The 20,811-nt window shown below is 41.1% G+C and overlaps 1 protein-coding gene across 2 annotated transcripts in view; it reads left to right on the plus strand.

The window, feature by feature from the left end:
- The window catches only part of SYDE2 (synapse defective Rho GTPase homolog 2), a 52,587-nt gene that overhangs the window by 9,196 nt on the left and 22,580 nt on the right, over window positions 1-20,811 (plus strand). For both annotated transcript variants that reach the window (XM_073357195.1, XM_073357194.1), the window contains one exon: window positions 17,895-18,994. In XM_073357195.1, coding sequence (XP_073213296.1) covers window positions 17,895-18,994 — 1,100 coding nt within the window. The remainder of the gene's footprint in view (window positions 1-17,894; window positions 18,995-20,811) is intronic.

Below are 20,811 nucleotides of genomic sequence, written 5' to 3' on the forward strand. Positions count from 1 at the left end.
TTTTCTATGTCTTAGCTAATTCTAACCCTAGGTAGAACTTTAACGCTAGCTCTGTAACTACTTAACTTCCTCAGAAGTCTCTTGTTTGGGATTTTTATCAAAGGCTTTCTGAACATCCGTATAAATTATATCAACGCTGTCTCCTTTATCTGCTATCTTGTTGTCTCCCTCAAAAATGTCTAATAGATGGGAGAAGAAGTTGTGCTGGCTTGTCCCTATTTATCGTATTCATCAATGGTTATGTCTACGCTGTATAAAAGACCTGCGGCTATCCTAGGTCAGCAGGCTCAGGCTGTGGGACTATAAAATTGCAGTGTAGATATCCAGGCTTGGGCTGGAGCCTGGGCCCAGGGACGCTCTCGCACCCCTACAAGCAGAGTCCCAGAGTCCAGGCTCCAGTGTGAGCCAGAACATCTACACTGCAATTTTTTAGCCCCGCACTGAGCCCCACAAGCCCGAGTTAACTGACCTAGGCTAACTGCAGATCTTTTCTTGCAGTGTAGACATACCTTAAGTGTGTTATACTCCAGTTTTAATTATTGTTTCAGCTGAATATATATTGAGGTTGGTGTCAGCCCCTAAAAAGGAATAACTTCTCATTGACAGGGTCAAGCAACTTGCTGACCTTGACTTGTAGTATCCTACTGAGTGAGAGAGAGATGTTATCTGAGCACAGGAATGGGAGACAAGATACTCCCGAGTTCTAATTCCAGATCTGGTTCATAGAATCATAGAATATCAGAGTTGGAAGGGATCTCAGGAAGTCATCTAGTCCAACCCCCTGCTCAAAGCAGGACCAATCCCCAATTTTTGCCCCAGATCCCTAAGTGGTCCCCTCAAGGATTGAACTCACAACCCTAGGTTTAGCAGGCAATGCTCAAAGCGCTGTGCTATCCTTCCCGCCAAAGTCTGTTGAACTTTGTCCCCTTGGACAAGTCACTTAATTTGTCATCCTCAGTTTCCCTATATAAAATGGGCATATTAATATCCATATTGTGAATATTAATTACTGTTGTTTGGTAAAAACTTTGCAGATAAAAAGTCTGTGTACTAAGCTATTTTGCCCAAGTCCCAAGTGCCTAAGTCACTGTTGAAAATGGGATTTAGGAGACCGTCACCTAGGGTATGTCTATACTGTCCCGTCCTCTGCTCCTCCCCCCCCCCCCCCCAAAAAAAAAAAAAAAGCTGTGTCAGCAAGATTCAGAGTCATGGTCTACAGGCTGGGGCTTGTGCTACAACCCTAAAAATAGCAGTGTAGACATTCCCTGGAGCTGGAGCTCTGGCTCTGAAACTCATCCTGTTGCTCCTTAGGTCACATACAGATTTTACCCTCTATAACCAGCCATTTGTGCCATAATGTACTGTCACATCTAGGAACCCACATTTTGTGCTTTTGTTTGGAAATGTAGCAGAGGTAGGAGTGTGTGTGTGTGTAAGCTGCAAAGTATATGTGACGGTCTAGAATTTCCATTCAAGTTAAAAATATCTTGCTTTGTAGTCTGTATTAAATAACTGGTCCTATTGCATTTGGTTGCAAAATGTGACAGAATAAGTAGACCAGTGTGTACTAGTCCTACAAACTGTGTTTGATCCATTTAAGAGATTAATCTCTCAATACATATGTGATGCTCAGGAACATTAATATGGGTCACTTGCTCCTTTTGAAAGACTAAACCCCTTTATGTATTAGGCAAAACTGACTACAGTTTTTCATGTTGGAGAATCAAAGTTATATCCCGTCAGATTAATTTGCGCTTTGAATCTATGTCTGTAATGAAGTCTGGGAAAATTGATTATGGATTTCTCCTGTGAAGTTTACTTTGTATTGAGTTAATTAAACTATTTTAAAGCAGCTCTCTTGTGTGTGCATTGAATAGTGATCACATTGACTGGATTAATTGATGATGAAGTGGGTCCCTGCTGTTAAGTAATTGGCTTTATTGTGGAGGAGTAGTTAGTGCTGCTTTTAATCCAGTTAAGGTGTCTACAGTTATTTTCAGTCAAATTTAAAATGACGGCTCATCCAGACAAAATTACTACATGAAGGGCAGCACGTCCAATTGAACTTTATTTGTATTAGTACAGAGTCTGAATTACACAAACAATTGCTATGCAGTAGATAAATGTCTATATCTTCATCGACTCAAATACATCAAGCAGTAACTCTTGTCAAATGCCCCATGATTGTTTAGCACGTCTGCTTTTACTAGCAAGGAAGAAGTCTGAGCAAAGGGTACTAGTGTCGGTTAAATACAAAAACAATGCTTTTATCTGTGTTCCTAATAACATAATTGGTTTTTAGTGTTTTTTTTTTCATGGTTAGGGTGTTCTTTTTATTAATGAGATATTGTTTTTGTCTTTTTTTTTTAAAGCAGAGATACCAATTATTTTGTTTTTAATTTCTTGAAAACACTACTATGGTTTTGAAAACTGTTCTTCAGTACAACATAAAAGTTGGGATTTAATTACTTCTCAGCAGTCCTTCCAAACAGTATACTGAATAGGCTTTTTCTTTAAATACTGTACTAGTGTCTTGGGGACTAATCCTGCAGATTCTTGTTTGCTTTTAGTTCTCGCTCATACAAGTAGTTCCAGAATTAGTAGGATTACTCACTTATGTACTACTCATGTGAATAAGGATTTGCAAGTTAATTTCCTTGATTTATAGTCCTGGCCATGCTTAATATTTTAAGTTACTGAGAAATAGAAATAGATATAATATAAGTAAATCCAAATATTTAGTATTTGTCCCAAAGCAAAATTGCAAATATAAAATTCTTATAAAAGTACTTTTAATTCTTTATGATAAAGTAATCCCTTTTAAAAGTAAACTAGATTCTAAATTAGAAAAAATTGGTGATAGTGTGAGCTGATCTGGATCTGTAAGACACAAGTTTTAGTGGTTGCAAATAAAAAGTGTGCTTTTTTGGCCTGCAGTCAAGGAGAAGTAGATATGGTGTGCAAACTGAAAAGTACATTTTTTATAAACATTAGTATATACAAAATTCAAATGTCAAAATATAGAATTGTATAAAAATGAACCCTAACTGTACAGTTTAGTCAGTGCTGGTATAACCTGCAAAATGTTGAAAAATGACACCTCTTTATAATGGTTTGCATCACAGAATTGTGACTTGTGACTTTGGAAGATTTATGTACTATTTTTGGTGGTGGTTTTTAATGTACTAGTATAATTAGAGCTGTGGTGTGGGGTCTTCGTCTAAAAGAAATTAGAATAGCTACCTGTAAATGGTATTTCTTATTTGTAATGAGGGCCACAGATCCATGACATTGGGCCTCTGTCTATGCAGCTTTGGAGGCAGGCCAAACCTGTCTGTCATTGGAACCACACCTATCCTGCCACCTTTGAGAAACTGCCATATTTTTGTCTGCTGCTTCAGTGCCTCCCTGCTGCAGAGCAGTTTAAAAAATGGCTTTAAATCTCCAAGCTGTCACCATCTGCCTTTGTTGGCAGAGGGGATTCCCTTTCTCCCCATAGTCCATCCCTTCTCTTCACCCAAGCAGAGTGCAGCGTGGCAGAGAAGGCTAAGAAGAGAGGGAAAGCCAGACACTGTCTCCTGCACCTCACTGCTGATTGAGTGCCTGCTGGGAGATCTGTGCCTGTGCTGTGGAGACTCAGGCCCCTCTCAAGTGGGCCTGTGCTCACATTGGGCCACTATAGAGATTTCTCTTATCCCTCCCTCCGTTATTTCTTATCCACCCCTCAGTAAAAGTATCTTTCTCCATGAAGACTGAGCAGATTCAAAGCAAGCTTTCAATAGGCAAAGTAGTCAGGACAGTTACTGCCATAGATGCAAGCCTGGAGGGACAAAATTATCACACAGGATCAAGGACTGTTCAAGGATCTAGCCCAAACAAGAAAGTAAGCAAAGTATAAACTGGCAAGGGCTCAGGGCAATCTGATATGGTCTTGAGGCTCTGCTCCCATATCCGGGCTCTACTCTTATGCTGATCATGACAGGCAAAACCTCAGCCATGTCTTATTTCAGCAGAAAAGGACAATGAGTTGTACAGTCCCTCCGAGAGAAGCTCACCTCCTGATGACTTGGGCAAAAGAGAGCCTTCAGTCAGTTCTCTCTTTATGTCCAAGGGAAGATTGAAAGTTACGGTCAACTGGCTCAGCAGGCCAAAACTAGACAGTCCCAAGTGGGAACTACACCGAGAGGTGTTCCATCTACTGGTTAAAGAATTTGGTCTCCCAGCAAGGGCTCTGTTTGCCTCCCACCTGAATCACAAGGTTTATGTTTTTTCCTGCTGGCAGCATCACAAAGCTAAGGCAACAGATGTCACAAAGATTGGCAAAACAGACTCTTACGTGCCTTTCCTCTCCTTCGCCAGAATGCTACAGAAGATCAGTCAAGAAGCTGAAGCTCTGGTAATTCTGCTGTCCCCATTCTGGTCAAGGAGGCCTCAGTTCTCTGACCTACTTGACAAAATACAAAGAGCTCCCATCTGCTATCCATCCAGAAGGGATATGATACTAAAAGGGTCAGTCATGCATCAGAATCCAGACAGTCTGAGCCTAGCTGCCTGGTTCTTGAACAGACCCTCTTAAGCCAACAAGGTTAGTCAGAGAGCTAATAGCCATACTTGTAGATTCATTAATAAATCTACTTACTCACCGTATTCTAGGGCCTGGTTTACCATTGGTACCAGAGCAGGGGTCTCACCCACACATCAGCAGATTCTTGAATTTCTTCAAGATGGACTCAGTCTAGGTCATAGAGGTCAGGTGGCTGCTTTGACTAGCATCCTTAGTGGGGCAGACAAGTAGTAGATATCCTTTTATCCAGATGTCCAGTATGGTGTGGGTGTGGTGAGTTTTTGTTTGTTTGGAGCAGTATCTTTTCTTCCTCCTGAAGTACAGAGAGTTCTTTTGTGGGCTCTTATCTGGTTCTCAGTGCCATGACAGGTCATCCATTTGAATCATAGAATCATAGAATATCAGGGTTAGAAGGGACCCCTGAAGGTCATCTAGTCCAACCCCCTGCTCGAAGCAGGACCAATTCCCAGTTAAATCATCCCAGCCAGGGCTTTGTCAAGCCTGACCTTAAAAACCTCTAAGGAAGGAGATTCTACCACCTCCCTAGGTAACGCATTCCAGTGTTTCACCACCCTCTTAGTGAAAAAGTTTTTCCTAATATCCAGTCTAAACCTCCCCCACTGCAACTTGAGACCATTACTCCTCGTTCTGTCATCTGCTACCACTGAGAACAGTCTAGAGCCATCCTCTTTGGAACCCCCTTTCAGGTAGTTGAAAGCAGCTATCAAATCCCCCCTCATTCTTCTCTTCTGCAGGCTAAACAATCCCAGCTCCCTCAGCCTCTCCTCATAAGTCATGTGTTCCAGACCCCTAATCATTTTTGTTGCCCTTCGCTGGACTCTCTCCAATTTATCCACATCCTTCTTGAAGTGTGGGGCCCAAAATGCCATTGGCCTTCTTGGCAACAAGGGCACACTGCTGACTCATATCCAGCTTCTCGTCCACTGTCACCCCTAGGTCCTTTTCCGCAGAACTGCTGCCTAGCCATTCGGTCCCTAGTCTGTAGCGGTGCATTGGATTCTTCCATTCTAAGTGCAGGACCCTGCACTTATCCTTATTGAACCTCATCAGATTTCTGTTGGCCCAATCCTCCAATTTGTCTAGGTCCTTCTGTATCCTATCCCTCCCCTCCAGCGTATCTACCACTCCTCCCAGGTTAGTATCATCCGCAAATTTGCTGAGAGTGCAATCCACACCATCCTCCAGATCATTTATGAAGATATTGAACAAAACCGACCCTTGGGGCACTCCACTTGATACCGGTTGCCAACTAGACATGGAGCCATTGATCACTACCCGTTGAGCCCGACAATCTAGCCAGCTTTCTACCCACCTTATAGTGCATTCATCCAGCCCATACTTCCTTAACTTGCTGACAAGAATACTGTGGGAGACCGTGTCAAAAGCTTTGCTAAAGTCAAGAAACAATACATCCACTGCTTTCCCTTCATCCACAGAACCAGTAATCTCATCATAAAAGGCGATTAGGTTAGTCAGGCATGACCTTCCCTTGGTGAATCCATGCTGGCTGTTCCTGATCACTTTCCTCTCATGCAAGTGCATCAGGATTGATTCTTTGAGGACCTGCTCCATGATTTTTCCAGGGACTGAGGTGAGGCTGACTGGCCTGTAGTTCCCAGGATCCTCCTTCTTCCCTTTTTTAAAGATTGGCACTACATTAGCCTTTTTCCAGTCATCCGGGACTTCCCCGGTTCACCACGAGTTTTCAAAGATAATGGCCAATGGCTCTGCAATCACAGCCGCCAATTCCTTCAGCACTCTCGGATGCAACTCGTCCGGCCCCATGGACTTGTGCACGTCCAGCTTTTCTAAATAATCCCTAACCACCTCTATCTCCACAGAGGGCTGTGTTCGCAATCAATTGTGAACGTGTCTTAATTGCTTTCTAACACGGCCTTTTTGATAGCCATCATGTTAGTTTGCAAACTGTCTGAGTTGGGACCTCTTTTCCTGGAACGTCACCACTGCACTTTCTATAAAGAAAGTGGTACGAAGAATCAACCACGTTTTAATGTTGGAGATTAACCCCAGGTTCCATAGAGCATAGGAAATTGTCTTTCCATCCTTCTGTCTAGCTCCAACACCTTCCACAGAGAAACTGTTGCATACTTTGGATGTCTGCAGAGCTCTCAAAGTCTCTGTTCATTGTACATCTTAGGTCAGAAGGACAAATGCTTTATGCACTATAAGGTGGGTAGAAAGCTGGCTAAATTGTCGGGCTCAACGGGTAGTGATCAATGGCTCCATGTCTAGTTGGCAGCCGGTATCAAGTGGAGTGCCCCAAGGGTCGGTCCTGGGGCCGGTTTTATTCAATATCTTCATAAATGATCTGGAGGATGGTGTGGATTGCACTCTCAGCAAATTTGCGGATGATACTAAACTGGGAGGAGTGGTAGATACGCTGGAGGGGAGGGATAGGATACAGAAGGACCTAGACCAATTGGAAGATTGGGCCAAAAGGAATCTGATGAGGTTCAATAAGGATAAGTGCAGGGTCCTGCACTTAGGACGGAAGAACCCAATGCACAGCTACAGACTAGGGACCGAATGGCTAGGCAGCAGTTCTGCAGAAAAGGACCTAGGGGTGACAGTGGACGAGAAGCTGGATATGAGTCAGCAGTGTGCCCTTGTTGCCAAGAAGGCCAATGGCATTTTGGGATGTATAAGTAGGGGCATAGCGAGCAGATCGAGGGACGTGATCGTTCCCCTCTATTCGACATTGGTGAGGCCTCATCTGGAGTACTGTGTCCAGTTTTGGGCCCCACACTTCAAGAAGGATGTGGATAAATTGGAGAGAGTCCAGCGAAGGGCAACAAAAATGATTAGGGGACTGGAACACATGAGTTATGAGGAGAGGCTGAGGGAGCTGGGATTGTTTAGCCTGCAGAAGAGAAGAATGAGGGGGGATTTGATAGCTGCTTTCAACTACCTGAAAGGGGGTTCCAAAGAGGATGGCTCTAGACTGTTCTCAATGGTAGCAGATGACAGAACGAGGAGTAATGGTCTCAAGTTGCAGTGGGGGAGGTTTAGATTGGATATTAGGAAAAACTTTTTCACTAAGAGGGTGGTGAAACACTGGAATGCGTTACCTAGGGAGGTGGTAGAATCTCCTTCCTTAGAGGTTTTTAAGGTCAGGCTTGACAAAGCCCTGGCTGGGATGATTTAACTGGGAATTGGTCCTGCTTCGAGCAGGGGGTTGGACTAGATGACCTTCAGGGGTCCCTTCCAACCCTGATATTCTATGATTCTATGTGCTTTATTATCCAGTGTCAAAGGGTATGAAGGCTTCAAAATCTTCCATTTCCAAGTGGCTAAGATATTGTAAGTCAGAAGCATAAAAGTGTGTGTATATAATATAATTATAATTAGGGCCCAACCAAATTCATGGCCGTAAAAAATCTGATCTCCCCCATGAAATCTGGCTATTGTAGGAGAGACCAATTTTCACAGAGTTGGGTGGCCGGAAAGTGGCAACTGCTGGCAAGAGCCCAGCACTGAAGGCAGCGCCGCTGCTAGAAGCCATGCAGAAGTGAATGTGGCATGTTGTGGTGTGGCCACCCTTACCTCTTCTGCACGGCTGCTGGCGGTGGCGCTGCGTTCAGAGCTCGGTGCCTAGCCAGCAGCTGCCCAGCTCTGAAGGCGGCAGCACAGAAGTAAGGGTGGTAATACCATGACCCCTCCTCCCACAGTAGGCTTGCAACCTTCCCCCTCCTCCCCAATCCCATTTGGGGTTGGAAACCCCACAGTTTCTGAAATTTATGATTATTAAAAATCCTATGACTGTGAAATTAACCAAAATGGACTGTGAATTTGGTAGGGCCCTAAATATAATATATATTTAAAAAAAAAAAGTTACTCCAACTTCTAATAGCAGAAAAGCTGAGGCAGCTTCATGGGCAGAAAGATTTCCTACAAGCAAAAGAGGAAAGCAGCCACCTGGTCATCTGTTCACACCTTCTCCAAATTCTACACGCTGGACATGCTGTCATTATCTGATGCTGCCTTCAGTACATGGGTGCTCCTCACTGTAGTATCCAAGTAACTATTAAGAAAGGGTTACCCCCTTTTCCATCTGCATATGACTGTATAAAGTCCCCACGTACACGCACATAGTGGACTCTGCTATGCAAATTCCAATGTCATGGATCTGTGGACCTCATTACGAATAAGAATAGGAAAATGTATCCCTTATCTGAAAATCTCCTTTTTTGGAGCAATGAGGTCCACAGATCCATCCCCCCTTTGGCTGTTAATTGGGGAAAGAGATGGGATTATTCATTGGCACTCAGCTTCTTATACAATGAATTGTCGTGTTTAGTCTGAATGCTTAATTTTCCTTACCATGCATTTTGTTAGTTTGCCTAGGGCTATGGAAGTCTCTCAACTGGCAGAGGAGGAGCCTCACCTAGCCTGCCACTGATTTGGTAGGTTTTGGTCTGGCTCCAAGGCTGCATACAGTGGAGATCCAATGTCATGTGGGCCTCATTACTCAAAGAAATTAAATTTTCAGGTAAGGCACAGATACGTTTTCCTATTCTCCGTCTCTGTTATAACAGTATGGTTAAACTTCTGGGTCAGTCACTGATTATGACTTTGGCAACATCTTCACTCCTTTTTTTTTTTTTTTTTTTTTTTTAAAAGGGTATGTGTTTATACCAAGATAGCTGACTCAATGTAAAATCCTAGTGGGTAGGGTTGTGGGTAGTGACTGTAATATCAGGATAGCCTGGGATGCTGTAGAAAGGTCCTAGTGCTCTTTATTGCTAGGACACCATCAATCTTGATGTGATAAGCTTCACTCTGTCCCCAGAGCTCCCTGAAAATTAAGGTAGTTGAAATGGGACTGTATACGGTCCTCTTTTACTTGGGTGGTGCTAGAACAAAAGGAGAGAAGCCAAATTAGGCAGAACAGAGGAAGCTGGACTTCAAGATCAGAAGGGACCATCATGATCATCTAGTCTGATCTCCTGCACCTTGCAGGCCACAGAACCTCACCCACCCACTCCTGTAATAGACCCCTAACCTCCAGCTGAGTTACTGAAGTCCTAAAATGATGGTTTAAAGACTTTAAATTACAGAGAATTCACATATGCACTAGTTTAAACCTGCAAGTGACTTGTGAAGAAAGTGTTAACCTCCTTCCAATAAATTACAGATGGAAGAGGACTTCCTATCTCTTCTGTGTACTTGAAGCAGGTTTGTCAGAGCTTCTGAAGGTTGAGGGCCCAGTCATATGTGTATGTGAGGCATCACTTGACAGCTCAGCCTTACAGGCAGAAGAGGCAAATAGACCCAGCAGCTCAGATTGAAGTAGCTATAGATTTTTTGGATTGTGATTTGTGCAAAATAACTCTTTTTATGACCTGGCTGTCACAAAGGAGCAGGAACTGCTTTTGCGTCTTGCACTGTGAAAGGAACAACAAGAACTGGGTCTGTCATGAGACAGGGTGGGGTCAAAAGGGCGTGCTTATAACTTATATGAGGAAAGTGACTGATCCAGATGTTCCAGACTGGTGTATCAGAGCTGGAGAAGCATTAACATATGAAAAATAGGCAGCAAACTCATCCTAGTTTTGTAGATTTTGAATGTTCAAGTTTGGCCAGTGAGTTAAATCGCGATTATACAACTGTTTCTTCCTCTAGTGAAATATTACTTAAGCTGCATGGTGCTCAGCAAAATCATTATTGTAATGGAAGAGCAGGCAGTTCAGCTGGTTTACTTGCATTATGTGCCTCTGGAGGCTCTAGTCATCACCTCTTTAATTATGGGCTACTTAAAATAATTCCCTCTTAGTCTATTGGGGCAGCGGGTAGCTAGGATTGCTGAGTGGAAGGGTTTATCACAGCCTCGTTGCTATCAGACCACCATGTCTCCTCTCTTTCAGGAAAGGTTTTTAACTCTTAATAAAAGCAGCAGGTGGAGATTTTTAAACCTGTAACAACCTCTCTACTCCCACACTTTGGGTCTTCAGCAGGAAGTGAGCCCAGAACTTTTAGCTAGATCTGATCGAAAAATGGTAGTTGTCATGGGGGGGGGGGGGCGGAATTTAGTCCCTAGGTGTAAAGAAGGAATAATTTTCCATTTATTTGCAAATATTTAAGGATCACTTCCTTTTAAAAATAATAATGGGATTTGGGTGTTTTTCCCTTTGGTCTCCTTTTCGTTTTGCCAAAGTGGGTGGAAATGATAATTTTCTTATTTCTTAACCAATGTTGTGTAAATTTGGGGAAGCACACATTCTTCATTACAGACTGTTTATAATTCTACTTTTTTACAGCGAAACAGGTTTGGAGCTGTCTGAGCACAAAAAGACTTAATGGGCCAAATCTTCAGCTTGTGTAAATCAGTGCAGTCCTATTAACTTCAGTGGAGCTATGCCACTTACAAGAGTAGAGGATCTGGCCCAGCTTTTTTGTGTGACTTATGACTTAAAAGGATAGTGTGTGGGTTTTTTTTCCCCCCCTAGCTTGGATATCTTGCACCAGAGTTGTATGTGGATGTTTTTGTTTTGGTTTGCTTATAAACATTCCAAAGTTCATCAGTGGGCTGAGAAAAAGCAAGAGAAATCTAGATGTAAAGGAAAAATATGTTAGAAGCCACTGAAAAGATGTCTTTTTTTTAAAAAAAAAAAACCAGAATGGTATGGTTTTAACTGCAGTGTTTGTACCACAAAGCTTTACATGAACTGAAACAGATGTTTCCAGAATGATATGTATCATGCCTGCTAAGATAAGTATTCCTGGAAAACTATAGGAAAAGGTTGTACGGAACAGCAGTTTTAGTTCAGTAGTAGTTTCAGGTTTTCATTGGAGTTACATACTTGGGTGTTTGTTTTAAAATTGTAACAGACTGTTGGCCAGTTATCCATTCACCTTAACTCATTCCTTATAAAAAATTACAATTTTTTCTGGTAAATATTAAAGCAAATGTTAAACCTTTAAAACTTCTGAAAATGGAGGGAAAACTTACATGTAAGTCAGGGCAATCAAATATTATGCCTTTAAAATAAAATAACTTGTTGGCAATCAGTTTGACAGAGATTTATATAGAAAGACAAGGTGGCTGAGGTAATATCTTTTATTGGACCAGCTTCTGTTGGTGAAAGAGAAAAGCTTTCGAGCTTCCAGAACCTGGAGAAGAGCTCTCTTCTCCAGGTTAAAGTGAGTTAACTTATTCCCTTATGTAGATGTTAATTTCATTAGGACTAACCTGCAGGACTGGATGGACACTGATTCTGAATAAAAAGCTGAGATGAAAAGTATCTGAATTTATGAAGTACTGCAATTGCCATTGGCTACTTGCCTCTTTTCAGTTATGAAAAAGACTTTATAACTTCATTCAATTGCATTATTGCACAAACCTAAAAATTTGCTTTGTTAATCAGACTCAGTAAATGACTCACTGAGGTAATCATGTACAATGCCAAGTCGTTTTTGTTCAATATAGTGTCCTTCCAGGAAAACTTGCAACCCATCTAATATAAAACTATAAATCTCTGAATTGAGTTGTTCTGCAAAAAACATCTTTTTTTCTCTCCCACATGCTTATAAAGCCAAAAAAAAGTGTATAAAGCTGATTTTTGTGGAAAATGTAAGTAATGGCTTTCAATTTCATTATTTTAACTTAATTGGGTTTTTTTCCGTAAGTTTGAACTTTTGTAGTCTGTTGTGTCGGGCAGTAAATTACAAAGCATTTTGTTTTTTTTCATGGTGATGCTTTGGTAGTCATTTAAACAGCAGGTGCCTTGTAGATATCATTTCCTCCTGCCATCCTTCCTGCCCAATATTTTTCAAGTGTAACAGACATGATCATAAGATTCTGATTGGGTGGTAGTAGGAAATTAGGATTGGGTTCACACAACAACATTCTATGATTTGTCATACTATAGGTAACCAAAAGCAGTTTATTTCCTTTAGCAATATTATATGAAAGCCATATTGAGAGAACTGTATTGCAGAGTAAAAATTGGTTAGATTTAGACTATAGTAAGGTTACATTTTGCAGATTGTAAAAAGCTGTTTAGTACACTGTTTTGAAAATCACATGCATACCTTAGCAACTTTCTGGCTTTACTGGAAAAACATATGGCTTTAATACTCGTTGAAATACTGGCCTGCATAATAGTTGACTGTTAAAGTTTCACTCAGCCACATATTTCATTTTAACTGTTCAGTGCTGAATACAGCAGAAGTTGGACACATGAAAGTCAGAACGTTAGATTGACTCTTCAGTTCTAATGAAACTGAGAGAAGTTTAATACGTTGGCTTGCTTTTCTAAGCCGATGCCAGAGACTTCTGACAGGAAGGGAAGATTAATGTTAGCAGGCTAAAGCATGGTACTGATTACTATAGAAGGCTTCAGGCCAGCCCACCAGTGGGACTGTGCTGTGATTTGCAGTACAAGGGAAGGCTTTGTCCAGTTTTATCAAACGCCACATTTCTTACTAGCTGCTTGCCAGAAGAACACAGCAGGCGTGCTAGAAAAAGTCCTTTCCCTGTAAGGAAACTACTTTGATGGGACACAGCAACTGAGGAAACAAGAAATTTCATGTATTCTGCCGGAAAACGGATCTTGTGCACTATTTTTCACAACTGGATTTTTTTTTTTTTTTTTTTTTACTATCAGGAACCTTTTTGTAAAAAAAACAAACAAAAAAAGAAATTGTATCTGTAAAAATTATCAAAATGATACTCAGGTTAGTCCCCAAAAGTTAGATTTTTGTAACATCTGCAAAAACAAATTAAAAATAAGGTTTTAATAAAATAGTGAAGTTAGCTTATATGATTTCACAGTTCAAGCTGAGTGAAGTGCATAAAGTAAACTAACCTTGTAAATGATTAAAACTAAATCAGGTTAGCCAAGGGGAATTGTGAAGATCAATTAATGACTGTACAGTCATTTGCTTATGTGAAATGCTATGAATTAAAGCTAAAAGCATTTTAAAAATCTAATAGGTGCAGACATCTTATTAAATGTGACAGTGTGACGTACTGAGTATCCTTCGTAAGCAACGCTTGCCGATTTGCAGATTCTCCCAGTCCTGTATTAGCAAAGGTTTGTAATTTATGCTTGAAGTTTTGTCAATGGTTATGACCAATATGCCAACTAGAAAAGTAAGTATATTAAAGAGGCTCAGTATGCACAGAAGCTATGTAACATCTAATTTTATATGGATCAGCATGCATTTTATTACCAAAATTGATAATCAAAACTTTCCTGTTTTTGTGGTTGTAGAAAATAGAAGTTTGGGGATTTTTTTTTTTTTTTTTTTTTTTTTAGTATTCTGACCTGTTCCTGTTGGGATGGGATGGGAGGAAGGTGCACTTTGTACAGTCTTTCTGGTTGCCCATAGCTAGTGATCTTTTGTGAAGTAGTCTTAAATTCTCGGTGGTGACAGCTATGTTGTCCAAACTGCAGAATGAATATGGTAGTAACTGCTACCAAGGAGGAACATAAATATCAGAAGGGAGAAAAAGATGACTCAAAATGAAGAGACTGTCAATAAGCACTATGACCTCACTCCTACTGATCAGCTTGGAATTACTGGGCCCAGTTCCCCTCTAATGTGTGCCCTAATTTTACCCTGATGTAACTCTGTTAGCTTCAGTGGGATTACTCCTGGTTGACACTGGTGGAAATGAGAAGAAAATCAGATCCACTGTCTTTGAGACTGGAGTTCCCTTGAATGTCCTGATTTCTGTCACAGGGCGAAGAGCTTGTGCGCAAATGTGTGCACTCAGCACAGAAAATTACATGACTCCTTTCTGGTGTATGCCTGCTAGCGTTCATTATCAGCCTCCTTCCACTGTTAACGTGATGGAAGGCTTTTATTCTTCAACAGTGTGAGTTGGTGTGACTTGTTTAAGCCTTGGGAAACTAGCTATTTCACAGGTGAAGGTCACCTGGGAACTGGCTAACTTCCAAGCCTGTTTTGGGAGCTTTGTGCCAAGAAAGAGGAAAGTGTTTTTGGCAGCTAAAAGGCAGGACAATTTGGGACTCTTGGGAGGAATGAAACCTGAGAGGCTGTAAAAATAGTAAACCCAATAATAATGGGAGATTTCAACTGTCCCCATATTGGCTGGATACATGTCACCTCAGAAGGGGATGCAGAGATAAGGTTTCGTGACACCATAAATGACTGCATCTTGGTGCCGTTAGTCCTGGAACCCCCAAGAGGAAAGGCAATTCTTGATTTTAGTCCTAAGTGGAGCACAGGATCTGGTCCAAGAGGTGAATATAGCTGAGTTGCTAGGTAATAGCAACAAAAATATAATTAAATTAAACATCCCTGGGGCGCGGGGAACACAAAAGAAGCCCACCAAAGTAGTAGTTAACTTCAGAAAGGGGAACTGCACAAAAATGAGGAAGCTAGTTAAACAGAAATTAAACGGTACAGTCTCAAAAGTGAAATGCCTGCAAGCTACATGTAAACTTTTTAAAAACACCCCAGTAGAGTCTCAAATTAAATGTATATCCCATATTAAAAAACATAGTAACAGGACCAAAAAAGTGCCGTCATGGCTAAACAACGAAGTAAAAGAAGCAAATAGAGGCAAAAAGGCATCCTTTAAAAATTGAATGTTAAATCCTACTGAAGAAAATAGAAAGGAGTATAAACTCTTGCAAGTCAAATGCAAAAGTATAATTAGGCAGGCCAAAAAAGAATTTGAAGAGCAACTATCCAAAGACTCAAAAACTAACAGCAAAAAAATGTTTAAGTACATCAGAAGCAGGAGGTCTGCTAAACAATCAGTGATCGAGGTGCTAAATGAGCACTCAAAGAAGACAAGGCTGTTGTGGAGAAACTAAATGAAATCTTTGCATGAGCCATTCTTTTTAGGTGACAAATCTGAGGAACTGTCCCAGATTGAGGTGTCATTAGAGGAGGTTTTGGACAAATTGATAAATTAAACTGTAATAAGTCACCAGGACCAGATGGTATTCATCCAAGATTTCTGAAGGTGCTCAAATATGAAAATTGCAGAACTACTAACTGTGGTATGTAACCTATCATTTAAATGAGCTATCCTCCAGTTATCTGGTACAGAAGCTGATGTGACACCAATTTTTTAAAAAAGCTCCAGAGGTGATCCTGGCAATTTCAGGCCAGTAAGCCCAACTTCAGTACCAGGCAAAGTGGTTGAAACTGGTAAAAAACAGAATTACCAGTGACATAGGTGAACATCATTTGCTGGGGAAGAGTCAACATGGCTTTTGTAAAGGGAAATCATGCCTCACCAATCTTAGAATTCTTTGAGTGTCAACTAACATGTGGACAAGAGTGATCCAGTGGATATAGTGTACTAGGACTTTCAGACAGCCTTTGACATGGTCCCTCACCAAAGGCTCTTAATCAAAGTTAGCAGTCATGGGATAAGAGGGAAGGTCCCCTCCTCGATCAGTAACTGGTTAACAGATAGGAAACAAAGAGTAGGAATAAATGGTCAATTTTCAGAATAAAAAGAGGTAAATAGTAGCGTCCCTCAGGGGTTGGTACTGGGACCAGTGCTGTTCAACATATTCATAAAGGATCTGGAAATGGGAGTAAACAGTGAGGTGGCAAAATTTGCAGATGATACAGAATTATTCCAGATAGTTAAATCCAAAGCTAACTGTCAAGAGTTACAAAGGAATCTCACTAAATTGGGTGACAAGGCAACAAAATGGCAGATAAAATTCAATGTTGATAAAAGCTAAGTAATGGACACTGAAAAACATAATCCCAACTATACATACAAAATGATGGGGTCTAAATTAACTGTTACCACTCAAGAAAGAGATCTTGGGATCATTGTGGATAGTTCTCTGAAAACATAAACTCAATGTGCAGCAGCAGTCAAAAAAGCTTACATAATGTTGGGAACCATTAAGGAAGGGAGAAATATGAAAAAGAATATCATAATGCTTCTATATAAATCCATGGTATGCCCACATGTTGAATACTGAGTGCAGATCTGGTTCCCCAATCTGAATAAAGATTATGGAATTGGAAAAGGTACAGAGAAGGGCAACAAAAATGATTAGGGGTATGGAACAGCTTCTGTAGGAGGAAAGATTAAAAAGACTGGGACTTTTTAGCTTGGATAATGGAACACTAAGAGAGGATATGATAGAGGTCTATAAAATCTTGACTGGTGTGGAGAAAGTGAATAAGGAAATATGATTTATGCCTTCACATAACACAAGAACTAGGGGGCACTCAATTAAATTAATAGGCAGCAGGTTTAAAACAAAAAAGGAAGTACTTCTTTACAAAATGCACAGTCAGTCTGTGGAACTCTTTGCTAGGGATCTTATGAAGACCAAAACTGTAACAGGGTTCAGAAAAGAACTAGATAAGTTCATGGAGGATAGGTCTATCACTGGCTATTAGCCCAGATGTTCAGGGATGCAATGCCATGCTCTGAGAGTCCCTCACCTCTGTTTGCCAGAAGTTGGGAGTGGGTGAGCAGATGGATTACTCAATCCCCTGTTCTCTTAATTCCCACTGGAGCCACCTGGCACTGGCCATTGTTGGAAGAAAGAATACTGGGCTAAATGGACCATTGGTCTGACCCAGTATGGCTGTTCTTATGTGCATTAAATCTCCTCCTTGTCATTGCAGAGTGAGGGGAACAGGGTAGCTGCCAAGGTGTGGTGGGAGAAAGGTGTACTTAAGACCATTTGCCTGTAGTGGAATAGTGTTCTGATACTGAGAGGGAGGGGGAGACAACGGAACAGGGTTCTGAGCTGCAGTGACAGAGGCAGGGTTCTTATGAGAATAAGAAGAAAGATGCATGCACAGGATTCCTCTGTAGTCCTTAATTGCCGAACACTGCAGGCTGTATGCTCTCCTGCGTAGTCTAAGGGCAGTGGCAGTATTCAGAGGAGAGAGTCTCTGTAGTGTTCCACACTCTTCCCATCTAAACTCATGGCTACCTGGCATCTGTACCCTGGTGAAGCAGTTAGGTCCGCTTGTGTGAGGACACATTATACCAACAGATGGAGTACTACACAGGTAGGTGCGATGAGTGAATTGTTTATATGTAGTTTGCATCAATTCCATTTTGTTAGGCAAAGCCTCAATAGAACGGGAAGATTCAAGCTTCTGACTGTCCTCTGCCAACTTTTGGCTGAAAAAGTCAGCAAAGTGCAGACATGCTTATGTTTGTCTAAGTGATGCACAATATTTGTCTGAGTAGATCCCATATTTGAGTACTGACAAACTAACTTCTTCCATAGTTCACAAATTATTGTTGCTGCTAACTGCTGTTAATGGGCAGCTTTAAAAACGCATTCCTATTTTATTTTGTTTTTTTCTTTTAAAGGATCTGGAATTGTACCTGCAAATAAGGCTGAGGCAGGAGCGACAGAAATTTCTCCTCCAAGTCCTAATCCTTTGAAAAAAGGAGGATCAATTAATTGGCCTTTCCCTGACAAGATAAAATCTCCTAGAACTGTGAGAAAGCTTTCAATGAAAATGAAAAAATTGCCAGAACTCAGCAGGAAGCTGAGCATCAAAGGAACCTCAAGCTCTAATAATTCAGATAATCTTACTTCCTTGCTGAAAGGTGACTGTCAGGATACAAGCCATACCACATCTTTGCCATCTTCTGGAAATGCAACAACAGCTGCTAGCAGGAATGTTATAAGTCGGTACCATCTTGACAGTAGTGTATCATCACAACACGGCTACAAAAAGAAAAGCACTGGGAGTTCCAAATCCTCCAGTAAAGGTGGTTATCTCAGTGATGGAGACTCTCCTGAACTTATAGCAAAATCGAGTAAACACAGTTCTGTAAGCAGGTTTGGGAAAGGAAAAGAGACTCTTCCAAGTAACAACAATAAAACTGAAATAGACATTGATGCTTTTAGACATTACAGCTTTTCTGATCAACCCAAATGTTCCCAATACATATCTGGACTCATGAGTATTCACTTCTATGGTGCTGAAGATTTGAAACCACCACGGATGGACTCAAAAGATGTCTTTTGTGCAATTCAGGTAGATTCAGTAAACAAAGCAAGAACAGCCTTGCTTACATGCAGAACGACTTTTTTAGATATGGACCACACTTTCAACATAGAAATTGAAAATGCCCAGCACTTAAAACTAGTGGTCTTCAGCTGGGAGCCTACCCCACGGAAAAATCGTGTTTGCTGTCATGGAACAGTGGTTCTCCCCACTCTTTTTCGAGTGACAAAGGCGCATCAGCTGGCTGTCAAACTGGAGCCCAGAGGGCTTATTTATGTCAAACTGACTCTCATAGAACAATGGGAGAATTCTCTTAATGGTCTAGTTGCAGATCGAGAGCCAGTGATATTTGGAGTAGATGCTCGAAAAGTTGTTGAGAAGGAAAATGTGGGCTTGATGGTACCGCTTCTGATGCAGAAATGTATTGTGGAGATTGAAAAGAGAGGCTGCCAGGTACTGTAAACTCTTTAAACAAATTCTCCTATACCATGTGGCTGAATTTCTTTTTGCACTGTTATGTTTAGAATTTGAGCAGCGAGCAAGGGAATACAGTAAGTATGTTTCCCACAGTGTGTCTTTTTTTCCTTTGCTTATCCTCTTATTGGTCTCATCACTTTATTGCTGTCAGTGTGCAAGTTTTTCCCCTTGTTTATTGTAACGTGGTGAGGAACAGTGAGGCTGGGTGAACCCAGCGTTTTCAGTTTCTTCATAAGGGAGGCCTGTACTTAATGCCAGTGGTGTGTTCGGACAATGGAAACATAACTAAAACAATAGATTGTGGCACTTGGAGTAACTCCTCAGTTAAGGCAGCATTGGGGTTAGGATTCCCTACTTCCTAACTTCGAGCCAATGGCTCATTCCATAAGACCATTTCTGCTGCATGCGTGTTGAAAAGATATAATGTAAAATTCCTAAACACCCACAATTCAGGCATTGTGCCATCTAAAATAAAGCTATTTGCTACCATCCTGGCAAAACTTCAGTTTAGCAAATGCATTCACAAGCCAAAATATGAAAGATCAACTCTGATTTGTCCCTTAGCCTTTCCTTTATTTATGCTGCTATGCATAACACGTCTGCCTTTAAGCACAAGCTACTGCTTAGGCAGCCCCCAAACAGACTAAAATATTCTTGGGCCAAGTCTGATCTACCCCTCTGGCAGTCAGACAAAAAGAAAACAGAACTCTTCGTCTTCCTCCACCCCACCCCACCCCCCCTTTCTTTTTCTTTCTTTCCCACTTCTGTCTTCCTGCCTTCACGGGGGGACCCCAAAATTGTAAGATAAACTCTGCAATCTAGTAGTGTCGAGCAGTGTCTTTTGTTCATCTTGTATAGTTTATGGTTGATAAGTCCAGTGGTTGAAAGATGTGTTAAAAGGAGCATGATATCTTCATCTTCCAGTAACACTTCCAATTGTAGACAGTGGAAAAAAATTCTAAAATAAGGAAGGTGCACAGTTCTCATGGCAGACATCTCCTGTGGCCAATTTAATTGAAGTTAGCAGAACAACTTTCACAGTGCTCCGTTAACATGTGTGTGGCCTGGGAGCCTCTGACCCACTTTCATTCAAGGTGTGCCCTTCTGTTTGATGAACCCTGCAATTCAGAAGTAGCCACACCCCCTGGTTTGTTACATTTTAAAATTTGTGCCATTTTTGGTGAATGGTTCTGGGCCAAATGGTTTCACCACTCCCATTTTTGACTTTGATCATGAGACTCCCATTTTAGCGCAGCACTTGCTTGTTAGCACCTAGTCATGCAGATTATATCGGGCAATCAAGACATCACTGATCATTGAACAATTGGGATCTGAATTGTCTTTAGGTGCCTGGTGCTTCTAAGCATGAAATGTAATTTTTCAACCTGAACAAACAAGACTGAGAACATTAAATATACTGTGCCTGTTAATTTCACATTTGACTATCTATACATGAAACTTTTTGTATTTCTTACTCAACTACACAGGATGTAAGTTTGTGTTTCTGCTAATGTCACTGGTGTCTGGATGATTTAACAAGCTGTGATAGTGAAACCTTATGGCTAATAGTTTGAGTGTTTGTCTGATATCTGCATAATACATTGCCGATTTCTGCTTTCAGTTATATGGATGTAACATCCATTGCCTTCATTTCTTAACTCTTCATTTACATCGGTGGGCCTTGGATCCAGGTAACTTATTTGACCATTAGCTTATGGTCAAACAAATGCCCCTTTCTATAAGCCGTCATATATAATATAGGACTCCTGGGTTCTTGTCTCTGCTCTGCTCAT

Source organism: Lepidochelys kempii, chromosome 8 (assembly GCF_965140265.1).
Source record: "Lepidochelys kempii isolate rLepKem1 chromosome 8, rLepKem1.hap2, whole genome shotgun sequence".
Lineage (NCBI taxonomy): Eukaryota > Metazoa > Chordata > Testudines > Cheloniidae > Lepidochelys > Lepidochelys kempii.